At 35.6% G+C, this 20,658-nt stretch overlaps 2 protein-coding genes across 2 annotated transcripts; both read left to right on the top strand.

Moving 5' to 3' along the window:
- Positions 1 to 270: 270 nt before the first annotated feature.
- LOC106378234 (protein SOMBRERO) lies at positions 271 to 3,153 on the top strand. The gene is made up of 3 exons (XM_022698070.2): positions 271 to 1,365; positions 2,039 to 2,310; positions 2,427 to 3,153. The coding sequence occupies exons 1-3, from the start codon at positions 1,176 to 1,178 to the stop codon at positions 3,006 to 3,008; spliced, it is 1,044 nt and encodes a 347-aa protein (XP_022553791.2). The 5' UTR covers positions 271 to 1,175; the 3' UTR covers positions 3,009 to 3,153.
- Positions 3,154 to 13,927: 10,774 nt separating this feature from the next.
- Positions 13,928 to 18,555, top strand: LOC106379536 (putative F-box/FBD/LRR-repeat protein At1g22000). The gene is made up of 5 exons (XM_013819464.3): positions 13,928 to 15,771; positions 15,856 to 15,972; positions 16,117 to 17,111; positions 17,183 to 17,323; positions 17,406 to 18,555. The coding sequence occupies exons 2-5, from the start codon at positions 15,867 to 15,869 to the stop codon at positions 17,697 to 17,699; spliced, it is 1,536 nt and encodes a 511-aa protein (XP_013674918.2). The 5' UTR covers positions 13,928 to 15,771; positions 15,856 to 15,866; the 3' UTR covers positions 17,700 to 18,555.
- Positions 18,556 to 20,658: the final 2,103 nt, after the last annotated feature.

The raw sequence follows: 20,658 nt of genomic DNA, 5'->3' as shown, positions 1-20,658 counted from the left end.
TTACTTTTATTATATTATTTGGTGTATATAATATATATTTCATAGAACTTAAATGTGATTTTAGATATAATATTACTATATCTCATCAAAAATATATTAAGTTTTAAAGAAATATAAAGATAATTTCACTGTGAATATAAAATAAACAATATAATAATAGGTTCTTACTTATATAAAATATGTATACATATAAATTATTAATTTATAATTTTAATGGGAACATATATTTACATAGAATTTTCTAAAAAGTTATTATCTTATTATTTTATCAATTTATGTCAAATTTTGAACTGGCCCAAGTTGAGACCAACAAAATTTATTAATTTATAGAAATTATTAATTTATCGAATATTAATTTATAGAGATTCATATATTTCTTTGACCAGCTGTGGTATATTCAATTGAATACAAATAATAGTGGCACTAATCCATAGAAACCTAAGTCTATCTTTCTCTTTCATCTCTTTCTATCTCATAGAAGAAGAAAGAGAGAGAGATAGAAACCCTAAACATCGTGCCCTTTAAGCTAAGATATCTTCAGTTTTGTAGAAATTCATATTTGCTTGCTTCTTTGCCTTCTCTCTTTCATTGTCTTCTACCTCTTGCCTCTAACAGAAGCAATACTTTCCGGCCTCCAAGGTTTGTTTTCTTTCCTTTTCCATATCATATATCTTTAATTTCTTGTTGTCATCATAGTCATTTGCAATACATATATATATATATATATATACATGCACTCACTCACACACCCTCGTAAATATGTGTACTTTCACTTTAAGCATATCTGTATTTTCATTTCTTCTCTTTGATTACTCAAGAACATGACTAATCATCAAACTCTCTTTTTTTAAGAAGAGGACTGTTCCGTTTTCAACAACTCAATTCATGTTTCTTTTGGGATATTCAAGATTTTTCTGTGTATACATATGTAAGAAAGATCCAGCTTAAGTTAGTGTAAATATGTGCATGCATGTTGAACTAGGTTTTTTTAGATATAAAAACAAATTTATTATACCTTCACAATATTCGGATTCTTTTATGGTGACAACCCATTCATTGGTCATGATTTATTTTCGTTTACTTTGATATCATTTTTGTTATTAATTATATGTAAATGATTAGGGCGAAGGAGAAAAAGAAAGTATATTTGATCTGCTTAAAGAAGAGTACGGATAATGGAGATTGGCTCATCATCCAAGGTGGCTGGAGGAGCACAGCTTTCGGTTCCTCCAGGTTTCCGGTTTCATCCAACGGAAGAGGAGCTTCTGTATTATTACCTCAAGAAGAAGGTTTCTTATGAACCAATTGATTTAGATGTTATAAGAGAAGTTGATCTAAACAAGCTTGAACCTTGGGAACTTCAAGGTAAGACTTAATCAACTTATAATTAACTTTTTAGTCCTTAATAGCTACATGTACCACCACCTAATAATCCACGCACTTAATGATGGATTATGTATTATTTATTGATCAGTGTTATAGAATATCACAATAAACATCATATATCCAAATAATTATATATAGATCATAGATAGATAAGATAGATAAAATACATGAATTATGTTGTTGTCTCTGCACAAAACTACAAGTTAGATGTCAAAGATACAAATACATAGATTGGGTAATATTGTCTAGGGTTTTGTCTGCGTCTCCATGGAAAGATGTATGATGTATCTACTAATATAATGTCTTATAAGTTTTATCAGTTCAAATTATTTTCCAGTTTTTATGGATCCACGAAGCCTTATACGCGTGTACGTATATATATATACATCAAGAAAGAGACAAAGTTGTCTATTCACTCATGTCTTTTAGATTAGTAAGAGAAGACAAAGTGTAATGTTTTTGTAGTATATGACTAGGAATATTGACATAAAATTATTTATGTATTATACCCTCAAAATAAGCCAATGGTTTTTCACATTGCAGACATATAACAAACCCTTCGTCGTAAGCCACATATATTTTTTTATAAAATTACTGAATTATTTTCTGGTCTTTTCTTACATTAATTTTTTTTGTTTTGGTATCTACGTAGATAAATGTAGAATCGGGTCCGGTCCTCAAAACGAGTGGTACTTCTTTAGCCACAAGGACAAAAAATATCCGACTGGGACCCGAACCAACCGGGCCACTGCAGCCGGGTTCTGGAAAGCTACTGGTAGAGACAAATCCATACATCTAAACAGCTCCAAAAAGATTGGACTTCGTAAGACTCTTGTCTTCTACACTGGTCGTGCTCCTCATGGCCACAAAACCGAATGGATCATGCATGAATACCGCTTAGACGATAACGAAAATGAGATCCAGGTATGATAATATATATAAAAGAATTCTATGAAAATTTGATTTAGACATCACAGTGCATTTTATAGCATACAGACCATATTCTAAATAATGTGACTAATTATGTGTGTATTTTGCAGGAAGATGGGTGGGTTGTATGCAGAGTGTTCAAGAAGAAGAACCACTTCAGGGGGTTTCAACAAGAACAAGATCAAGATCATCATCATCACCAATACATAAACATCAACAGTGATCATGATCACCATCATCAGCATGACACTGAGTCAAATTCAAACAATCATTCTTCTTTGATATCACATTCTCTAGATCATCATCATCACATGGGAAGACAGGTTCACATGCCACTACATGAGTTTGCATACACTTTAAGCCACGGATCAATGCATCTCCCTCATCTATTTAGCCCTGACTCGGTCCAACCGTTTGTGTCGTCAATCAACACAACAGACATTGAATGCTCACAGAATCTACTGAGGCTGACTTCTAATAATAACTATGGTGGAGACTGGTCGTTTCTGGACAAGCTTCTCACAACGACTAACATGAATCAGCAAGTGCACAACCATCAAGCAAAATGTTTTGGGGAGACGCGTAACAACTGTAATAACGACCATGCTGTTACTTCATCATCTCCAGTTAATCAAAGGTTCCCGTTTCACTATCTGGGAAACGATGCTAATCCTCTCAAGTTCACAAAGTAGACCAATCAAATTTGATTTTTGATTTGATCAACCTCATGTTCTTTTTTTAATTTTACTTTCTTCTTTAAGCTGTGGAAGAAAATATTGAAAACATCTTTGTTTTGATTTTTTAATTTTTAGTTACACATCTTTGTTTTGAACTTAATAAAAAAGAAAGAATTAAAAATGAGTTTTGTGAGAACATATTGAAAACAAAAACTGTAACAACATATTTATCCTGATAATATAGTTAGTAAACTAAACCATTAAAATGTATATGATTATTACATCAATGAGAGCCTTGGGTTGTACACTAATTATATTTTTTCTTATAACATGTTTATGTTCCTAGGTTAATTTTTATTTTTATTGTAACTATTTTATGAATGATTAAGCTAATTATTCATTAAGGTTATCGACGAATTTAATTAACTGTTCCAACTTTTAACGTGAGAGCAATGCGAAAAATCACTTCGTAAATAATAATGTATATATATAGATAAAATAGATTGCAACAAAAGTCACTTACATATTATATTTATACTATTATTTAACTTTAATATAAAAATTGTTATTCAAAAATATAGATAGTCTTGATTTATAGTATAGATTATATCCTAACTCTTATCCATACTTAGTTTAAAATAATAATATTATCCAAATTAATAAATTAATGACTCAATTAAAAGTTACAAAAATATGACAAATAAGCAAAATTTCGTAAAATCATGGAGAATGTGACAAGTAATCAAATTCACTTCTCAAAATAGTGTATATATATAGATAAAATAGATTACAACAAAAATCACTTACATATTATATTTACACTATTATTTAACTTTAATATAAAAAATGTTACTCAAAAAATATAGATGAACGATGTAATTTTATACTACTATGTTGTTTGCTGAAGAATTCTATGTTGTTTTTTTTTATATTTATAATTACTTAACTATCAATAAGTATACAAATTCTTTGTTGCTTTAGAATTTTTTTTTTAAAACCACTGAAGAAAATTGCTTTACAATGAAGTAAAAAATAAGAGATTTTTTTCAAATGCTATGCTGTTTTCTGATATTTATAATTACTTAAACCAGGACTTGGCAATCAGATCCCAATCGGGTTTTGGTCCTGGTTCATTCGGATTTCGGGTTTTTGGCTTCATGAATTTTAGCTGGGACGGATTCGGTTCGAGGTTTAGTCAGATTCAGTTTGGGTCTAGTTACATGTCTAAGATACAGTTGAACTCGAAATGGTTTTTGTTCCAAATATTAATTGGATTATCTATTCTGAAAATATTAATTTATGCTTAATTAAACTCAATTAGTAAAATTGTGTATTTGATTTTCTCAGACCATATTGTTGTCATTTAACATAATTTTGAAAGACTCGTCTATCAACCGTATGATACTCATCCTTGAACTAGGGCCGGCTTAACCATGCCCTTGGGAAAGAAAAAAAATTAGGCCCCTATAACTAATTAATTTTAATTTATCGTCAAAATAGTATTAAAAACTTATCTTTTTTTTTTCTGACAACAACATTCAAATACTAAATAGAATCTCCAGCCGATCTAGCAAGCCAAACCGGTGGAGTTGAATCGACATAAAGCAAAGCTGAAGGAGAACTCCTCGCACCACGTGCAAGCTTATCCGCCAAGGTATTGTGTGCTCTAAGAATATGTCTGATCCGAAAATAGGGGAAGAACATCTTACTTCGGTTGAATTATTCCATGTGTGTAGAAAAGGCTGGCCATTCTTCAGGTGTCGACACCATCTTAACCAGTTGAGAACAATACGTCGCAAAAACTACATCAGAATATTGGAGGGTCTTCATGCATTCCATTGCCCAGATTAGTGCTTCACATTCAGCATGGATAGGTGATAAACTTCTACGAAGATTCATCGCCCCCATCATGACCTCTGTTGATCCACTCTTTCTACAAAACCACCCTTGTCCTCTGAACTTATCACCCTCTTTCCAAGCGCCATCAATATAACAAACTCTAGAATCTTCCAGGGCTAGAGACTCCGAATGATGTGCATTCCCAGTATAGGAATTCTCTGTAGGAGCCTTAACGGTTAGCTGAGCCTCTGTCCACATCCTACTTTCCACCTCTGCCAACCTTAAAATCTCCTGTGGATTAGCATCCTTATTGGAATATATCTTGTCATTTCTAGCCTTCCAAATATACCATAATAACCATGGAAAATAGTGTAAATCTTCCTCTTTTGGTAATTTCCAAAATAAATAATCCATATTGGTGAAAACAGACGCCGATGGAAAAATCTCTGGAGAAGAGGGGATCCTAAAAAGTGCCCAAGTTTGTAGTGCTGGTGGGCATTCGAAAAGAACATGGTTAGTAGTCTCCTCATCTGCCCCACACGTGCTACATCGTGTATCACAAACAATCCCTCGAGTTGTAAGATTTTTGGACACTGGTAGTGTACCAGAAAGAAATTGCCACACAAAATGTCTCAATTTTGGTGGACATTTCAGTTTCCAAGAAAAGGACAATAACGGTTTAATATTAGGTCAATAGAAAATAGTCCTCTGGACTCTATCTGGGTATAAAGATTCCGTTCGAAAACCTGATTTAACCGAATATTTTCCAGATTCCGTAAAGCTCCACCCCACTGTATCTGCTTTTCGAGATCTACTAATTGCTAAACCTCGAATCAATTTGACATCATCGGGATGTATATGGGCATTCAGCAAATCTACATTCCATTAACAATCAATTGGGTTAATGAAATGTTCCACCTTTAATAAAGGGTTTAAAAATTGAATATTTGGTTTTGGTATTGCTGACCTCGGGCGAGGAGCGGGAATCCACGGATCTGTCCATACGGAGATGGATTGTCCTGTTCCCACTCTTTTGATTAGCCCTTTTTTAACCAGAGATCTAGCTGAGCAGATGCTTCTCCATCCATAAGAGGATGAATATGATCTGTGATCGTCCAAAGGATCTGTATTTCGAAAATAACGGCTTTTAAAAACTTTTGAGAACAAAAAATCTGGTTTATCTAGTAACCGCCATAATTGTTTAGCCAACAGGGCTGTATTAAAATCTTGAAGATCTCTAAAGTTCAGCCCTCACTCCTCCTTAGGAGTACACACTTATCCCAGGAAAGCCAGTGTATTCCTTTTTTATTTCCACTTCCTCCCCACCAGAAATGAGAAAGGGTACTTGTTATTTTCTTTGTAACTTCTTTTGGAAGTCTGAAACATGACATTACATGCGTTGGCATCGGTGCAGCCACTGATTTGATCAGAACTTCCTTTCCCCCTTTAGTAAGAAATCAAACTGTCCAGCCATTTACTTTATTATTAACTCGGTCATTCAAGTAACCAAAAATTTGTATTTTAGATCCTCCAAGACTTTCCGGTATTCCTAAATAATTGCTCATCCCTCCTACACTAGTAATCCCCAGAATATTATGAATATCTGCTCTAATATTATCTGGGACCTTATGACCAAATTGAACCGATGATTTCTGAAAGTTAATTTGTTGGCCAGAGGCTGCCTCATACTCTTTGAGTAGTTTTAAAATTATACCACATTCCTCCTTTGTAGCCTTACAGAAAAATAAACTATCATCCGCAAATAAGAGATGAGAAATATTTGGACTACCTCTTGCAATTTTCAGTCCCGTTAATCGTTTCTCACGCTCCTCTTTCTTAATATTTACTATGAGGGCTTCAGTACACAAGATAAATAAATATGGAGACAACGGATCGCCGTGCCTTAACCCTCTCTGTGGGACAATATGCCCTTTCGGCTGTCCATTCAATAAAACCTGATAATTAACTGAAGAGATGCATTGCATCATTAGGGTCACCCAATCACTCGAGAAACCCATCTTTAATAGTAAACGCTTGATAAAAGGCCACTCTACACGGTCATAAGCCTTACTCATATCCGTCTTAATTGCTAAGAACTTATCTTTGCATGCCTTGTTTGTGCGGAGACCATGAAACATTTCCTGAGCAATAAGAATATTATCTGAAATAAATCTTTCAGATATAAACGCAGACTGAGTTTCCGATATCAGCTTTGGTAGCAAACCTTTTAGCCGCTGACATAATACCTTGGAAATAATCTTATACCCAACGTTACATAAACTAATTGGTCTCAATTCAGTCATCCTAATGGGTCTCACCGTTTTGGGAATAAGACAAATATTCGTCATATTTAATTTATCCTCAAAAACTCCTGAAGTAAGGAAATTATTAACCATATTTACCACGTCTTCTTTGATGATTGACCAGGATTGTTGATAGAAAAGTGCAGTCATTCCGTCTGGTCCAGGGGCTTTTTTTTGGATGCATCATAAATAGTGCTGCTTTAACCTCCTCTTCCGTAGCCTCAGCCATAAGTTTCCGATTTTGACCATCCGTTATCAAAGAAGGGACTTCCTCTAGGAAGCTATCAAAATCCTCTGGGGATGACGTGTGGAACAAATCCATAAAATATTTTACTGCAACTTCTTCCACCTTGGACTCAGAATTAACCCAACTTCCTTCTTCATTATACAGGCCAGCGATCCTGTTCTGAATCCTTCTCTGTTTAGTAAGAGCATGATAAAATTTCGTATTCCGATCACCACAGGTATGCCATTTCGTTCTACTTTTCTGCTCCCAATATTGTTCCTCATCTCGATATGCTTCATGTAAATTCCGAGATACTTCTAGGACCTCATCATTTGTTTTGGAAAAATCATTTTGAATTTCCTCAAGAGCCTTTTGTAAGTTATTTATTTTGTCTTTCCCATACGGTGGATTAGCTTTTCTCCAAACCGAAATCTCATGTCTACAATTGTGAATTTTCCCAACAATTCCTACATCCCCATGCCTATTACTCGAATGCCAGCCCCGATTGATGGATTCCATTAGACCTTCTTCACCAATCCATCTTTTATCAAACCTGAACTGTCTACGAAATTTAAGTATTTTATTCTCAATAGACGCCACAATAGGTCTATGATCCGAACATACCATTCTCAAATATTCTACATGAGAGTAAGGAAACAGATTATGCCACTCATTATTTCCTAAAGCCCGATCCAACCGACATTTAACCACTTGCTTATTCCTCCGCCCACTCCAAGATAAAGTATTACCTAAACTCGGGAAATCTAACAAACCACAATTCGCAATCATATTATTAACAGATATGAAAGTATCAGCGTGCCGCAGAACTCCTTCTTCATTTTCATGATTCCCTGTAATCTCATTTAGATCTCCAATTATAAACCATGGTTCATCACGAACTATACCAATTCGAGTTAATTTTTCCCAAACATGATCTCGTAGATTTTGATTTGGTTCTCCATAAACAAAGGATATAAAAATTCGTTTCCCTTCATATTCCGTCTCCACATCAATAATTCTATTATTTGATGACAGAATGGTTACCTTAAAAGATGAATCATAGAAAAGAGCTAGACCTCCACTTCTACCTAGAGGATCAACTGTATGAAGATGACTGTAACCAAAATGGAACTGAACCGATTGTACAAAATCAAATTGTTGCTTTGTCTCTGATAGAAAAAGAAAAGCTGGTTTATGTTTTCCCCAAATTTCCCGTAGATAACTGAAAGTCCAATGACTACCCAATCCTTGACAATTCAAACTTATAATTTTCATAATTCCACAATAATTAACTTTGGGACCCTGAACTTCTTGAAATATTTAGCCATAGGAAAACCGTTTGGCACCAATGAAGAAACTAAAATAGATGTCCTCCAAAACAAGCCAATACGCCCATAAAAATACCGTCTCATCAATTCCAACTCCATATTATAAATCACAAAGACCCAAGTGTCGTGCCCGTCTCTAACACCCATGAGACACCAAATTATATATTGTCTCCAAAACAAGCCATCTCGCCCATGTAACTGGTCAACCGAACATGAGCTACACCCACAATCCGTAAAAGTCCACCGTATCATCAACCCAACAGACCACAATGTCCAAAATTCATGTTCCAAATAACTCCACAACCAAGAAACCAATACCCGATAATAAGACAACAGAACCAGACCGCAGTCACAAACCTTACGTGCATATATACTCTCCAAATTATCATGCAACGCAGCTTAAGATACTTCATAATCCAACTCAACGCAAACCACACCAATATCAAATGATACCTTATTCTCGCTTGGACAAATCTTCCGAAAAAAATAACATAACATATGGCCAAAATCAGGGAAATCAAAACCATATCACAACCATGTTGATACCAAAGAGAAAGCCATGTATTAAAAACCGTAAACCACACGCATGCCATTAAGAACTCATCAATTTGACACAACCATGTCATACCAAAGAGATAATCATGCCAAAGACTATAGAGACTGAAAGACATAGAAATAAAACCACTAGGACAAGACTCAATTCTAAGGGATTTCATAATTGAATCCAACATTATTCAAATAAAATAAAAAAACTGCAGGCCCCTTACTCAGATGAGTTCTAAGGCTTCGGGGGTCCCTTCTTAGCCTTGTCGCCCTGCTTCGCACCCGCCTTTGCCAAAAGCTTCTTGCGTGGAGAAACAAAGGCTTGCCCCACACGCTTCTTGGCTCCCCCTGTCATCCCCGCCTCCTGCTTCATCTCCTTCTTCTTTGCAACCTTCTCATCGTATAGGGCCACCTCCTTCTCAGTGTCCTGCATCTGAACATTCCCCTCATCGACAGCGTCACTCTGCACCTGATCACTCCTCTTCTGCTCAACCAGTTTCTGTTCAGTTTCTGCTTCCCCCAAGCCTATATCATCCGCATCGATACCCTCCTCCTCAGCGAAGTCCATAATCTCACCTTGTTCCCAATCCTCTAGATCTTCCCCCTCCACCAAAAGCTCCGAATCCGACAGGATCACGCCATCAAGCATCAGATTCGCATCATCTAGAGCCTAAGAGTGCAAAGACTGCTCCTGTACCTCTTTAGCCACAGCATCAGGTTCACCTTGCTCCTGCACAGAGAGCGCCGTACTCATCACCCCATTCTCTTGCCCCGTCTCATCACTCTTGACCTCAGGGACTGCTTCTTCAAATAGCAGAGACTTTCGCGCTTTTGACGACGCCCCACTCCCTTCTAAAAGCGTCAAGCATTAGCTTAGTAGGGTTCAAAGAGCGCTGCTCTCCCGTCTCTTGTCTCTGTTGATGTTGAAAATCCCTCGCCTGGAAAGCCGTCCTCTTATTTCCATATCCATTAAACCTTCTGTTGAAAGAAGAACCCTCTCCATATCCCCGTGTTAACTTCTCCTTATAAGGATGATAAGCACCATCTTGCTTTTGATATCCTTGCTTCTCCCTAGCAATCCCCTTCCCCTTATCAGTCCCATTCGCCCCTTGAAACCCTTGAGCCCGACCATACTGACCCTCTCCACCATTCTGTCTTGATTCATTTGCAACTACCGCTTTAAAGCTTGTTGCACCTGATCCAGTCTCTCCAGAGACCACTTCCTTCACTGTAGCCTCGCCCTCTTTGATTAACTCCGGGCAACGCGCCTGCTCATGTGTCAGACAGAAACACTCTTTGCAGAAACCAAACAGCTTCTCATATCTAAGCCCCATCGTAATCTCTACACCTTCTTCAAACTCCACTGTTACGGAGAACACCAATGGCTTAAAGCCATCAACCTCCACTCGAACCCTCCCAGCAATGAGGTCCACCGGTCCCTGAACCGTTCCTATTGCTTCTCCCACACTCTGGAAAGTCTCAGCTGCCCGAAACTGTAGAGGGAGATCCATGACACGCACCCAAAAGGTAATCTTCGAGGGATAGTTCGGCTCTAGCACCGGCCTCCATCTGACCAATGAAATCATCCAATAGTCAAAGTGAAAAGGCTCCATCTTCAGTACCTCCACAATGTCCTCCTCCATTTCAAAAGCGAACTGGAAACGCCCCATCCCCAGGTCAGTACCAACCACCCTTCCTTCAACATTCCAAATCCTTGGGAGCATGAACAGGAGGATCTTCATGTCCTGCTTCTGCGGGTTCATGCACCGGCCAATGAGTGTTTTGGAAAAACTCGCAATGAGCTCCGAGTTATCAAACCGTGGGACCGTAACCCTTAAAACTGGTCTCCCCAGTTCACCTTTCTTTCCCCCTGACTTCGCGATCCACTGTCCTTGCGTCATGATGAAAAACAAGACATAAATGTTTATGAAGTCGTTTAAATTTGATTGAATAGAAAGAAAAATCGATATGATAAACCTCTGCTCTACTGCGTCTATATATAGTAAAACCCGTAGTAATGAATTCCTTATACTCCAATAAAAAGCCCGATACCAAATTGAATAAAAATCATCAATCAAATCGTCAGAATCTGTATATAAGGCTACACATTCCTTATTTATTTCTATCCCCCCTCCCCTTGAAACTTGATTAAGCCAGATTACCAAAAAAATCGTAATGAGAATAGAGTAATACTGAATCGCATTCCAGAATCTGAGTAATAAAGAGCCTAGAATCTTGACATTACGACACCCAAAAAAATCATGTGAAGTCACAAGGAAATAGATACCATACCAAATCAGATCACGAGAATTGATTTGGAAAATCCCAATCTCACAGCTTCCAAAACATGTGCTTATGACACCTATAGCCACCCTATTTTCTTCGCAATCCCTCAACACTCTCCAATCAGATCGACGCTGAGAAGATTCAATCATATATTGACCTTCCATCTTCACCTCTTTCCCTGAGACCTCCACGATCCTTCCATTAATCGGGGGACAGACCAAATTATCCAGATCACCAACACCCCTTAATGAAAACTCACCCCCCCCCCCAAACCGAGAGATCCCGAAAAACCACCGGAGAACCCCGGGTAATCATCAAAACCGTCAGATCGCCATTCTTGTCGCCTTCGCCGCTTACGTTTCTATTAATTCGTTTATATTTTTGAAATGTAAAAAATCCAAACTGTTACGTTTTGTAAATATCATGTAAATATGAATCTGAAAATTCCAAAAAGGGCCCCAAGCTGTCAAAAAAATCTGGGCCCTTTTATACTACTAAATGTACATGATTTTAGGATGCCCCCAAGCGAATGTACATGATTTTAGGGAGTCCCACCTAAATCAGCATTGCCTTGAATTATACGTGACAACATTAGGTATATCATAATTCATAACAAACAAAATCCTTGTACAAACAAAAAATCATACATAATATTGAAACGTAAACAAATTAAGTTAACTAACAACCCTATAAGCATAAAAAAAATACTATTTAAACTCTTTTTAAAAACAGTATTGTTTAAACTTCAAAAACTATGAACTTCAAATGCAATTGCCAAAATATATAAACTATAAGAAAACAGCACATTCCCAAAAAAGGTTTTTGTTGAAAATTCGTTGGCAATCGTCATTCCCCGGCGGATTCCCAACGAAAACATGTCGTCGAGAATCCAGCGATTTTAAAAAAAAAATAACCAAAAAATAAATAAAACGTTTTTAATTTTAAAATTGCGCAAAATAATAATTTTCTTAAAAACACCAGTAATATAAATAATTTATAAAAATTAATAAAAAAATATAATCTATATCATTTATCTAACAAATTAAAACAACAAATCATAAATTAACAAATTCTAAACTAAAAATAATAAAATTATATAAAAAAACTTTAAATATAAATTTTTTTTTAAATTATATATAAAATATAAAAAGTTTTAAAATATGAAAATATTTTAAATAAAAAATTTTCTTGTAAATTTCTAAAAATACATGTTTTGTAATATATTATTTATAGTAAAAGTATTTCTAAAATAGAAAATATGAAAAAAACGTATTTTTTCATTTTTTATAAGTTTGTAAAATTATATAAACGTTATGAAAAATATTTAAAATAAAAATAAAAAATAAAATATGTTTTAAATAAATTTTTGAATATTTAACCAACACAAAAAAACATCAAACTAACAAACCCTAAAATATGAAAATCTTACAAAACATCTAAATCCTAAATTCATTCAATCTTAAAACAAAAGTCTATATCCTCAAACTAACATCTAAATCTCTTAAAATAACATTCAAATCCTTAAAACCAACAACTTAACATAAAACTAGTCTAACAATCTGTTTTAAATAAAAAGTTACATTTTAGAAGAATAGGAGAAAGATGTGATTTTGATTGTGTTCTCGAAGAGGAAAGAAGATTTTAATGTATTTTCGAGAGATAAAAGAGTTTGGTGTGTTTGAGAAATTTTTGGATTCCCCAAGGAATTTCCATCGGGAAAATTATTTTCGTTCAGCAAGACTCTAAACATCGATTTGTCGGGAATCCGTCAAAAAAAATTCCGATGGATTCCCAACAAATTCTGACAGATTTCCGACGAATTGGGGTTTAAAGTTACCAAATACAAAGAAAAACAAATCAACAATATATGTATGCATTATACCAATGATTTAATGAGGTTTATGACCTAAAATAGATTTTAAAATACTGTGGACGAATTCTCAAAATCATTAATGTAAGTTTTTGATGTGTTAACATTCAAATAGATTTTGGTAATATTTGTTTATTGAGCAAATGTTATATCATTCGGAGTTTTAAATGTTATTATAGTACTCATGGATTTTTAATAAATAAATTTACACCTATTTTAAAATTCCAAACCCTAAATCCGTCTAAATTCCCGACGGATTACCGACAAATTTAAATAAAAATTTAATCATTTATTTAAATTTATCAGAAATTTCCAACCAATTAGAGATGAAACTAATAAAAATAAATATATATTTTAATCCATCTGTAATCCCTTGGAATTTCCCGAGGAATTAATATAAATAATTATTTTTAAAAGTCGTCAGAAATTACTGACGAATTTTCGACGGATTTTTATTTCATTGATATTTGGTTGGAAATCCGTGAAATTTCTGACGGACTTTTTCCGTTGGAAATTCCTTCAGCAATCGCTATGTTTTCTTGTAGTTATAACATTAATATTGACCAAATTAAAAAATATATTAGACTAAGTATTTGAGTTAATTATTCATGTAATAGATAATTATTTTAGGTATTAATAATATTCTAGGTGTTTTGGATACATGATAGGAGAATAAGATTGGGTTTGGTACAAGTTTTTTTAGGATTTTTATTTTTGAGTTTTTTTGGTATTCATTTGGTATTTATGTCGGGTTCAGAATTGTTCAGATTCATTTTAATCGGGCCAGGTTCTGCTCGGATTTTCAGAATTGGTTTATTTGCCCAGCCCTAACATATACACACTCCATGTTGCTTTATATTTATTTTTGTAAAACCACTCAAGAGAAACAGTTAAGAATAAAAATTAAAAAATGAGTTAAGAGATTTTGTTAAAAGTTGAAGTATATTCAAGGAATTAAAATGTCAATTTCTTAAAATAAATGTCTTTTTCATTATGATCTTGTGATCTGAGAGATTGCAACTATAGTATATTATATCCTCATTTATCTGATTGCAGCTTATATCATCTTGAAGGAGAATTGAAGTAGTTGTGTCTATCTCAAATAGGTGGTTCTGTTTTCTTCAGTATGTCAGACTCGGTGTACATGTGTTTCAAACTAGAGCAACTCGGAGGATTGTGTTGTAGTGATGGATAAACCTAGACATCAACAGCTTTTCCAGCAGGGAGCATGAGTCCTAATTTTCGACTTCCCAATCCAAATGCTTCAGATGGTTATGCGGCTTAAGCCAGACATTAACTACTCCATTAACGTGTACAGTATATGAAATATACATAAGGCCAATTGATTTTAGTTACAATATATAGTAGGCCAATATATACGGCCTATTTGAGTCGGTTATCATGTTTAATATTTTGACCTATAATATGAGTCGTTTACAAATCAGATACTATGATAATCATGAATTCTGAAGACGACCTTGTTGACTTCAAGGAGAAGTTGGATGAAGATAAATTGAGCACCAAGTTATTATATTCCTACTGAGAGATGGTTTACTAAAGAAAAATGTAAGCTTAGGATACTTAAGAGTTTTTGCTCAAAAAAAAGGATATTTAAGAGTTATCTAAATATTAGTTATCTAATGAATTTAGGAGTTTTTAATCATTATATATAAGGAGATGCTATAATGTAGTTATGAGTGTCTGAGAAAGCTTAAAGGTTTTGTGTGATTTTGCTTAAGATTAATAAGAGAGATATTCTTATTTGTGTTTTTCTTATAATCGAGATCATAAAACCCAGGTTCTATAAGCAGCAGTGATCGAGAAAAAGGAGGTACACATATCCTCCATCTTTCTCTCTCGAATTATCAATATACAGGGTTATAATTCTGAATAGAATTAGATAGAAAATATACGAGAGCTAGCATCTTATTTTTACTATCGTTGATTTCTTTGGATCGTTTGTGTTAAGTAGGATTGTGTTCGTTCTACCAAATTTTCGGTGTTGCTAGCTAGGGTATCGCGGCTCTTTTATTATCCGCAAGAGCATCTTATTTTTGTTATCGTTGATTTATGTGGATCGTTGGTGTTATTACTATAGGATTGTGTTCATTCTACTGAATTTTCGGTGTTGGTACGTACTCTGGTTTCGGTTTCGCGGCTCTTTGATACTATTAGTAGGATTGTGTATGTTCTACTTTGAAGTTTTTTTTTTTTTTGAATGAAAACTTTGAAGTTTTTAATAGCAGGGAAACGCAAATCGTAGTTTTAGAATCTAATTTTAGAAATTTTTACTGTTTGCAGCAACAATTGCAGATTGAAAATCTTTGGAGTGGTATCGAGACAAGATTATTCCGTTCGAGAACGAGACTGTTGATTTCGTCAGGTATAAAAATATATGCAACATTGGTTGTTGAATTCTTGAAACTACTACTTGTTGCTTTATTGTTTCCTAAAATTGCTTATACAGTTGAGAAGAATATGGAGTCCAAATTATCCACTACTTTGCAAGCAATAGGCTATTTAAAGCAGCGAGTTCAGAACCATTCTGCAAGCTTCCCTGCTGTAGAAGAAAGATTTAAAAGCAGTAAGTGGTAGAGTTGCTGCAAATATGTTTTACTAAAATTTGTCTCTGTTTTTTTTTTTTGGAGTTGTTACAACTATATGATAGTAGTGGTCTTTGCATGAAGTCTTCTTATTTTGGATACTACGATATTGAATTCTTAAGCAGATGAAAAGCCGGAGTCTAAAGCTAAATGTAATGCTGAGACAGAAGCAAAGCTGAAGAACTCAGAGAAAAATGTGCAGGTTGGTGCTGAAGAAGGGAGGATTGATCCCGATTGTCAAAGAATATGTGATTTGCCAGACGATTTGCTATTGCAGATCTTACTCCACACCCCGACCAAAAATGCAGTGGCTACTGAGATCTTGTCTAAACGATGGCGTCATGTCTGGAAGATGCTGGACAAACTCGACTTCAAAGACGACCAAAGCAGCGAGAGCTTTGGGCGATTTATTGAAAAGTCACTGCAACTCCATGAGGCACCAAAACTAGTAACTCTTGTTGTCGAACTGGGTCCAACATGTGCTGTTGACGTAGACGTCGGAAAGTGGGTTGACAAGGCAGTTAAACACGGTGTGAGAGAGTTGGATTTCAATCTCAGTTGGAAAGGAGAGCCCACAAGCTTCTCTAAGAGCCTTTACACATGCGACACACTCGTTACTTTAACTCTATCAAACCAGATTCTCGTAGATGTTACATTCCCGGCTACCATGCCATCTCTCTTAAATCTCTCTCTTTTGGACGTGGAGTACAAAGACGAAGACTCTCTTGCTAGGCTTTTATCAAGTTCCCCTGTTCTCGTCAAACTGAAGGTTGCACGACTTGATGAGGACAATTTAACAAACTTTACCGTCAAAGTGCCTTCGTTGAAAAAATTAACTTATAAGACTAGATTTCACGAGGAAGAAGAGGCGGAGGAGGAGGAGGAGGAGGAAGAGGAAAAGGAAGGAGAAGAGGAATATCACATTAGGTCGTTGGTGATTGATTGCCCTGCATTAACACATTTAAGAATATTTGACAATAGGGCAGACTATTGTAGTTTGACAGAGAATATGTTTTGCCTTGATAAGGTATACATCCCATACGTTCCTAACCCTGATGAAAAGTTTCTGACATGTCTTTCTTCTGTTACACGTCTGTACTTGGATTTCTCCAAATCAATGGTAGGGTTTACATATGAGATCTCATTTATTCCTTTGCTTAGTCAAACTAATCTTGGTTTGTTTTATTGCAGGTTGCGTGTAGTAACGCCATCAATTTCTCTCGGCTCATAGAATTATACTTTACCATAGAAGATCCAGTAGATTGGTTGGAACCATTTATTTGTTTGCTTCAAAACTCTCCTATTCTGAAAGCTCTTACTATCTTCACCATTGTAAGTGTCTTAAAAACGCATACACATTTATTTTTGATGCATTTTTAAATATTAATGTGTAAATATAATGGTATATTATCAGGGATGTCCTCCATCTTCATCTTCGTGGAACCAGCCGAGTACTATTCCCCCATGCTTATCGTCTCAGCTAGAGACTCTTAAGTGGCTAGATTACGGAGGAAAAGAAGATGACAAACAACTAATGACATACATTCTGGCTAACTCAAACTGCTTAAAGACGGTGGATATCAAGCTCATACCAACTTGCAATCTTGAAGAGTGTCAAAAGGAGTTAGAGTCTATGCCTAGGATTTCACCATCATCTCGCCTTCTTTATTCCCTCGAGAGGCCTGAAGTTTTTCGTTGGACGGTTTAGATCAATGCTCTACAATTGTTTAGGCGACGTTTATGAGTGTAGGCATCGGTCTAGGCAGCAAACCGATCTTTCTTTTAAATAAATCTGATTTAAGCGGTCTAACCAAGTTGGTTTAAATCATTTTAACCGATTTAAGTTATTCTAAATTAGTTTAATTTGGTTAAATGAAATAAGGTCAAAGTGAATTATGACTAATTTGATTAATATATTATATTCACCATCAATTTGTCTATAAACAAGTGATGATTTTTGTGTCTCTAATCCTGATTCTTTCTAGTATATCTCTGTTTTTAATATTTTATTAATTTAATTTTTAGTGAAATACAAAATTTGAAAATAAGTAATATAACTATAAGATATATAATAAAAACTAATATTTCGTTAACACCTAAGTTCTAGATTCCAAAGAATCAGTCTAGGCGTTTAGTTTAGATTATTGGATGAAAAAGAATATTAATATTATTTCTAGAATGATCATATTAATAACTTAGATGTTTTTGTTCTTTTTCAAGTAGAGTCTCGTGGTCAATGGTGTTTCCCTTTGTCGATCATTATTGTGTCTCTCTTGTCGAAAGTAGTTATGAGAATTTGCATTGAGAGACACATTTTGTCTTTTCAATTACAACACAAGGCATATTTATGCTTGTGACACACTTTTTATGAGTGTTTTACCTAATTTACTTTCTACTAAGTGTAAACACTAAAGATTCTAAAGAGAACAATTATAATACTCCTTTTTTATGTTTCGTTTTTTTCATCTCTTAAAATAAATATCTAAGAAATGAATAAAGTATTTTGCAATAACCCAACTTCAGAAATCTATGATCCAAATTCAAACAGAAAAGGAGGTTCGCAAATCTAGTCTCATCAGAGAGGTTTTTTTTCGCAACTTGATTTCAGATCCTTTTTAGTGATGAGCCTTGTCTTCTAATTCATTTCTTATCTCTAGATTTAGTTTTCCAATTTGAATTTAATAACCGAGGCAGAGATAAAGGTCTTTATATCATCGATTAGTCTTATAAAATAGAATGTAATGTGATGTTGTTATTCATGTACAAGGTCGCATATATATACATATCGTAGAGATTCTTAACCCTAAGGGGAATATGAATGTAGAAAATTACAAAATATTAGTTAGCCTTATCTCTAAGATTTATCCTTATCTCCTATACCCTCCCTCAAGTTGGAAGTGAGATCATGAATTTTCAACTTGGAGAGAAGATAATCAAATGTAGTAGAAGGTAGAGCTTTGGTTAGGAGATCAGCAGGTTGTTCTTTCGTAGAAATGTGTTGAGTAGCGATTAGCTTGGCTTCCACGGCATCACGAACTGCATGACAATCAGACTCGACATGCTTAGTCCGTTCATGAAATACTGGATTGGCAGCGATGTAGATGGCAGCTTTGCTGTCGCAGTAGAGATTCATAGACTGATGATGATCGACCCCAAAGGCAGTAAGAAGTTGTTTGACCCACTTGACTTCCTTTAAGGTATATGCCATGGCGCGATACTCTGATTCTGCGGAGGACATTGACACTGTCTTTTGCTTCTTTGCTTTCCAACAGACAGGGGACTGACCAAGCATTATAATGTAGGCACTAAGTGACTGTCTAGAGATAGGACATGTATTCCAATCTGAATCACAATAGGCGTTAACCTGAAGATCAGAATCAGAACGGAGGAGAATGCCCTGAGCAGGAGATCCCTTTATGTAACGAACCGTGCGTAAAGCGGCATTCCAATGATCTTGTCGCGGCTTCTGCATACACTGAGACAGAACATGAACTGCATAGGCTAGTTCGGGACGCATAAATTTCAGATATATGAGGCGACCTAGGCGTCGATAGGCGGCATGATGCGGCCATCAGATCAGCAACTGAACCAGAGGTCAACCCAAAGCCCTACTTAACCAGCAAAGGCGCCAACCAGGATATACGTGCACTAAAAATGCCATATCTTACAAACCAGGAGGTTTTAAATGACGAGGCTAATATTTATGGATTCTACACTCAAGAATAAGTCCAGGCTAATTGGAATTGGGCCAAAATATTCACAGAGAAAGAAGTTATGAATTTTAGAAGTCAGAGGTTTCTCAGCCCGTCCATCTGCGAGTATGCGACTTTAGAAGAGGATTCAATCCCAAAGAAGAAGCGGCCTGAACCAAAACCGATCATAGGAGTCAAGAGGAGTTTATTAGATTTCCAGAAAGCCCAAGATCTCGAGAAATGGCCAAGGAAATTGGAAGATATGATCAATTTCCCAAAACCGGTCAAACCAGCTCTACACTTGCCTTATTTGGAAGATCCGGGATTCACATCAAACCAACCTCAAGAATGGCAGCCAGGAGACCTTCTAAGTCATTCAGAGGCACTTCACAACATCCTAGGAAGCACCATGCCACACTGGATCAGGTGGTTCCCAATTAAACCAAAAGATCAAGCCGGTTTGCATCAATTGGCCAAACCGATATTATTTAAGGAATGTCTTCTACTCTTTCAGTTTGGTTCGACCCAAACGTATCTATGGAAGCCAGGACATAATCTAAACCATCCAGAAGACATCCAAGAAGTCCTCAGCTGCACCAGCACCCAGGAGATCAGGTGGATCTCTCTTCCCATCAAACTTCCATATTTGGCAGCAACTACACTAAATGCTTTGAAGAAGTCTCTACAGATATTTATTCAAGACCAACGGCCATATTCTCCAAAGGAAACTCAGAGACATGTCAGGAAGAATTCTTGACCGTGGTTACATCCAGAAGCTGTCCAGATACAAGATCATCCAAGATTCCCTTTTGAAGGCACAAATCGAGCTAACGGCTAGTTTCCATGGAGCCATCAAAACCTTCTCATCCAAGACTTTTATTTCGATTTATTTTCTTTCCTTATGTCATTTTCAGACTGTTAGAGAGTCCTTTGTCGAGCCTATAAAGCTCTAGTCTTTGCTTCATTGTAAATCAC

This window comes from Brassica napus, chromosome C2, assembly GCF_020379485.1.
Source record: "Brassica napus cultivar Da-Ae chromosome C2, Da-Ae, whole genome shotgun sequence".
NCBI lineage: Eukaryota > Viridiplantae > Streptophyta > Magnoliopsida > Brassicales > Brassicaceae > Brassica > Brassica napus.
Note: the sequence above shows the minus strand (reverse complement) of the source record. Positions and strands in the feature narration are given on the sequence as shown.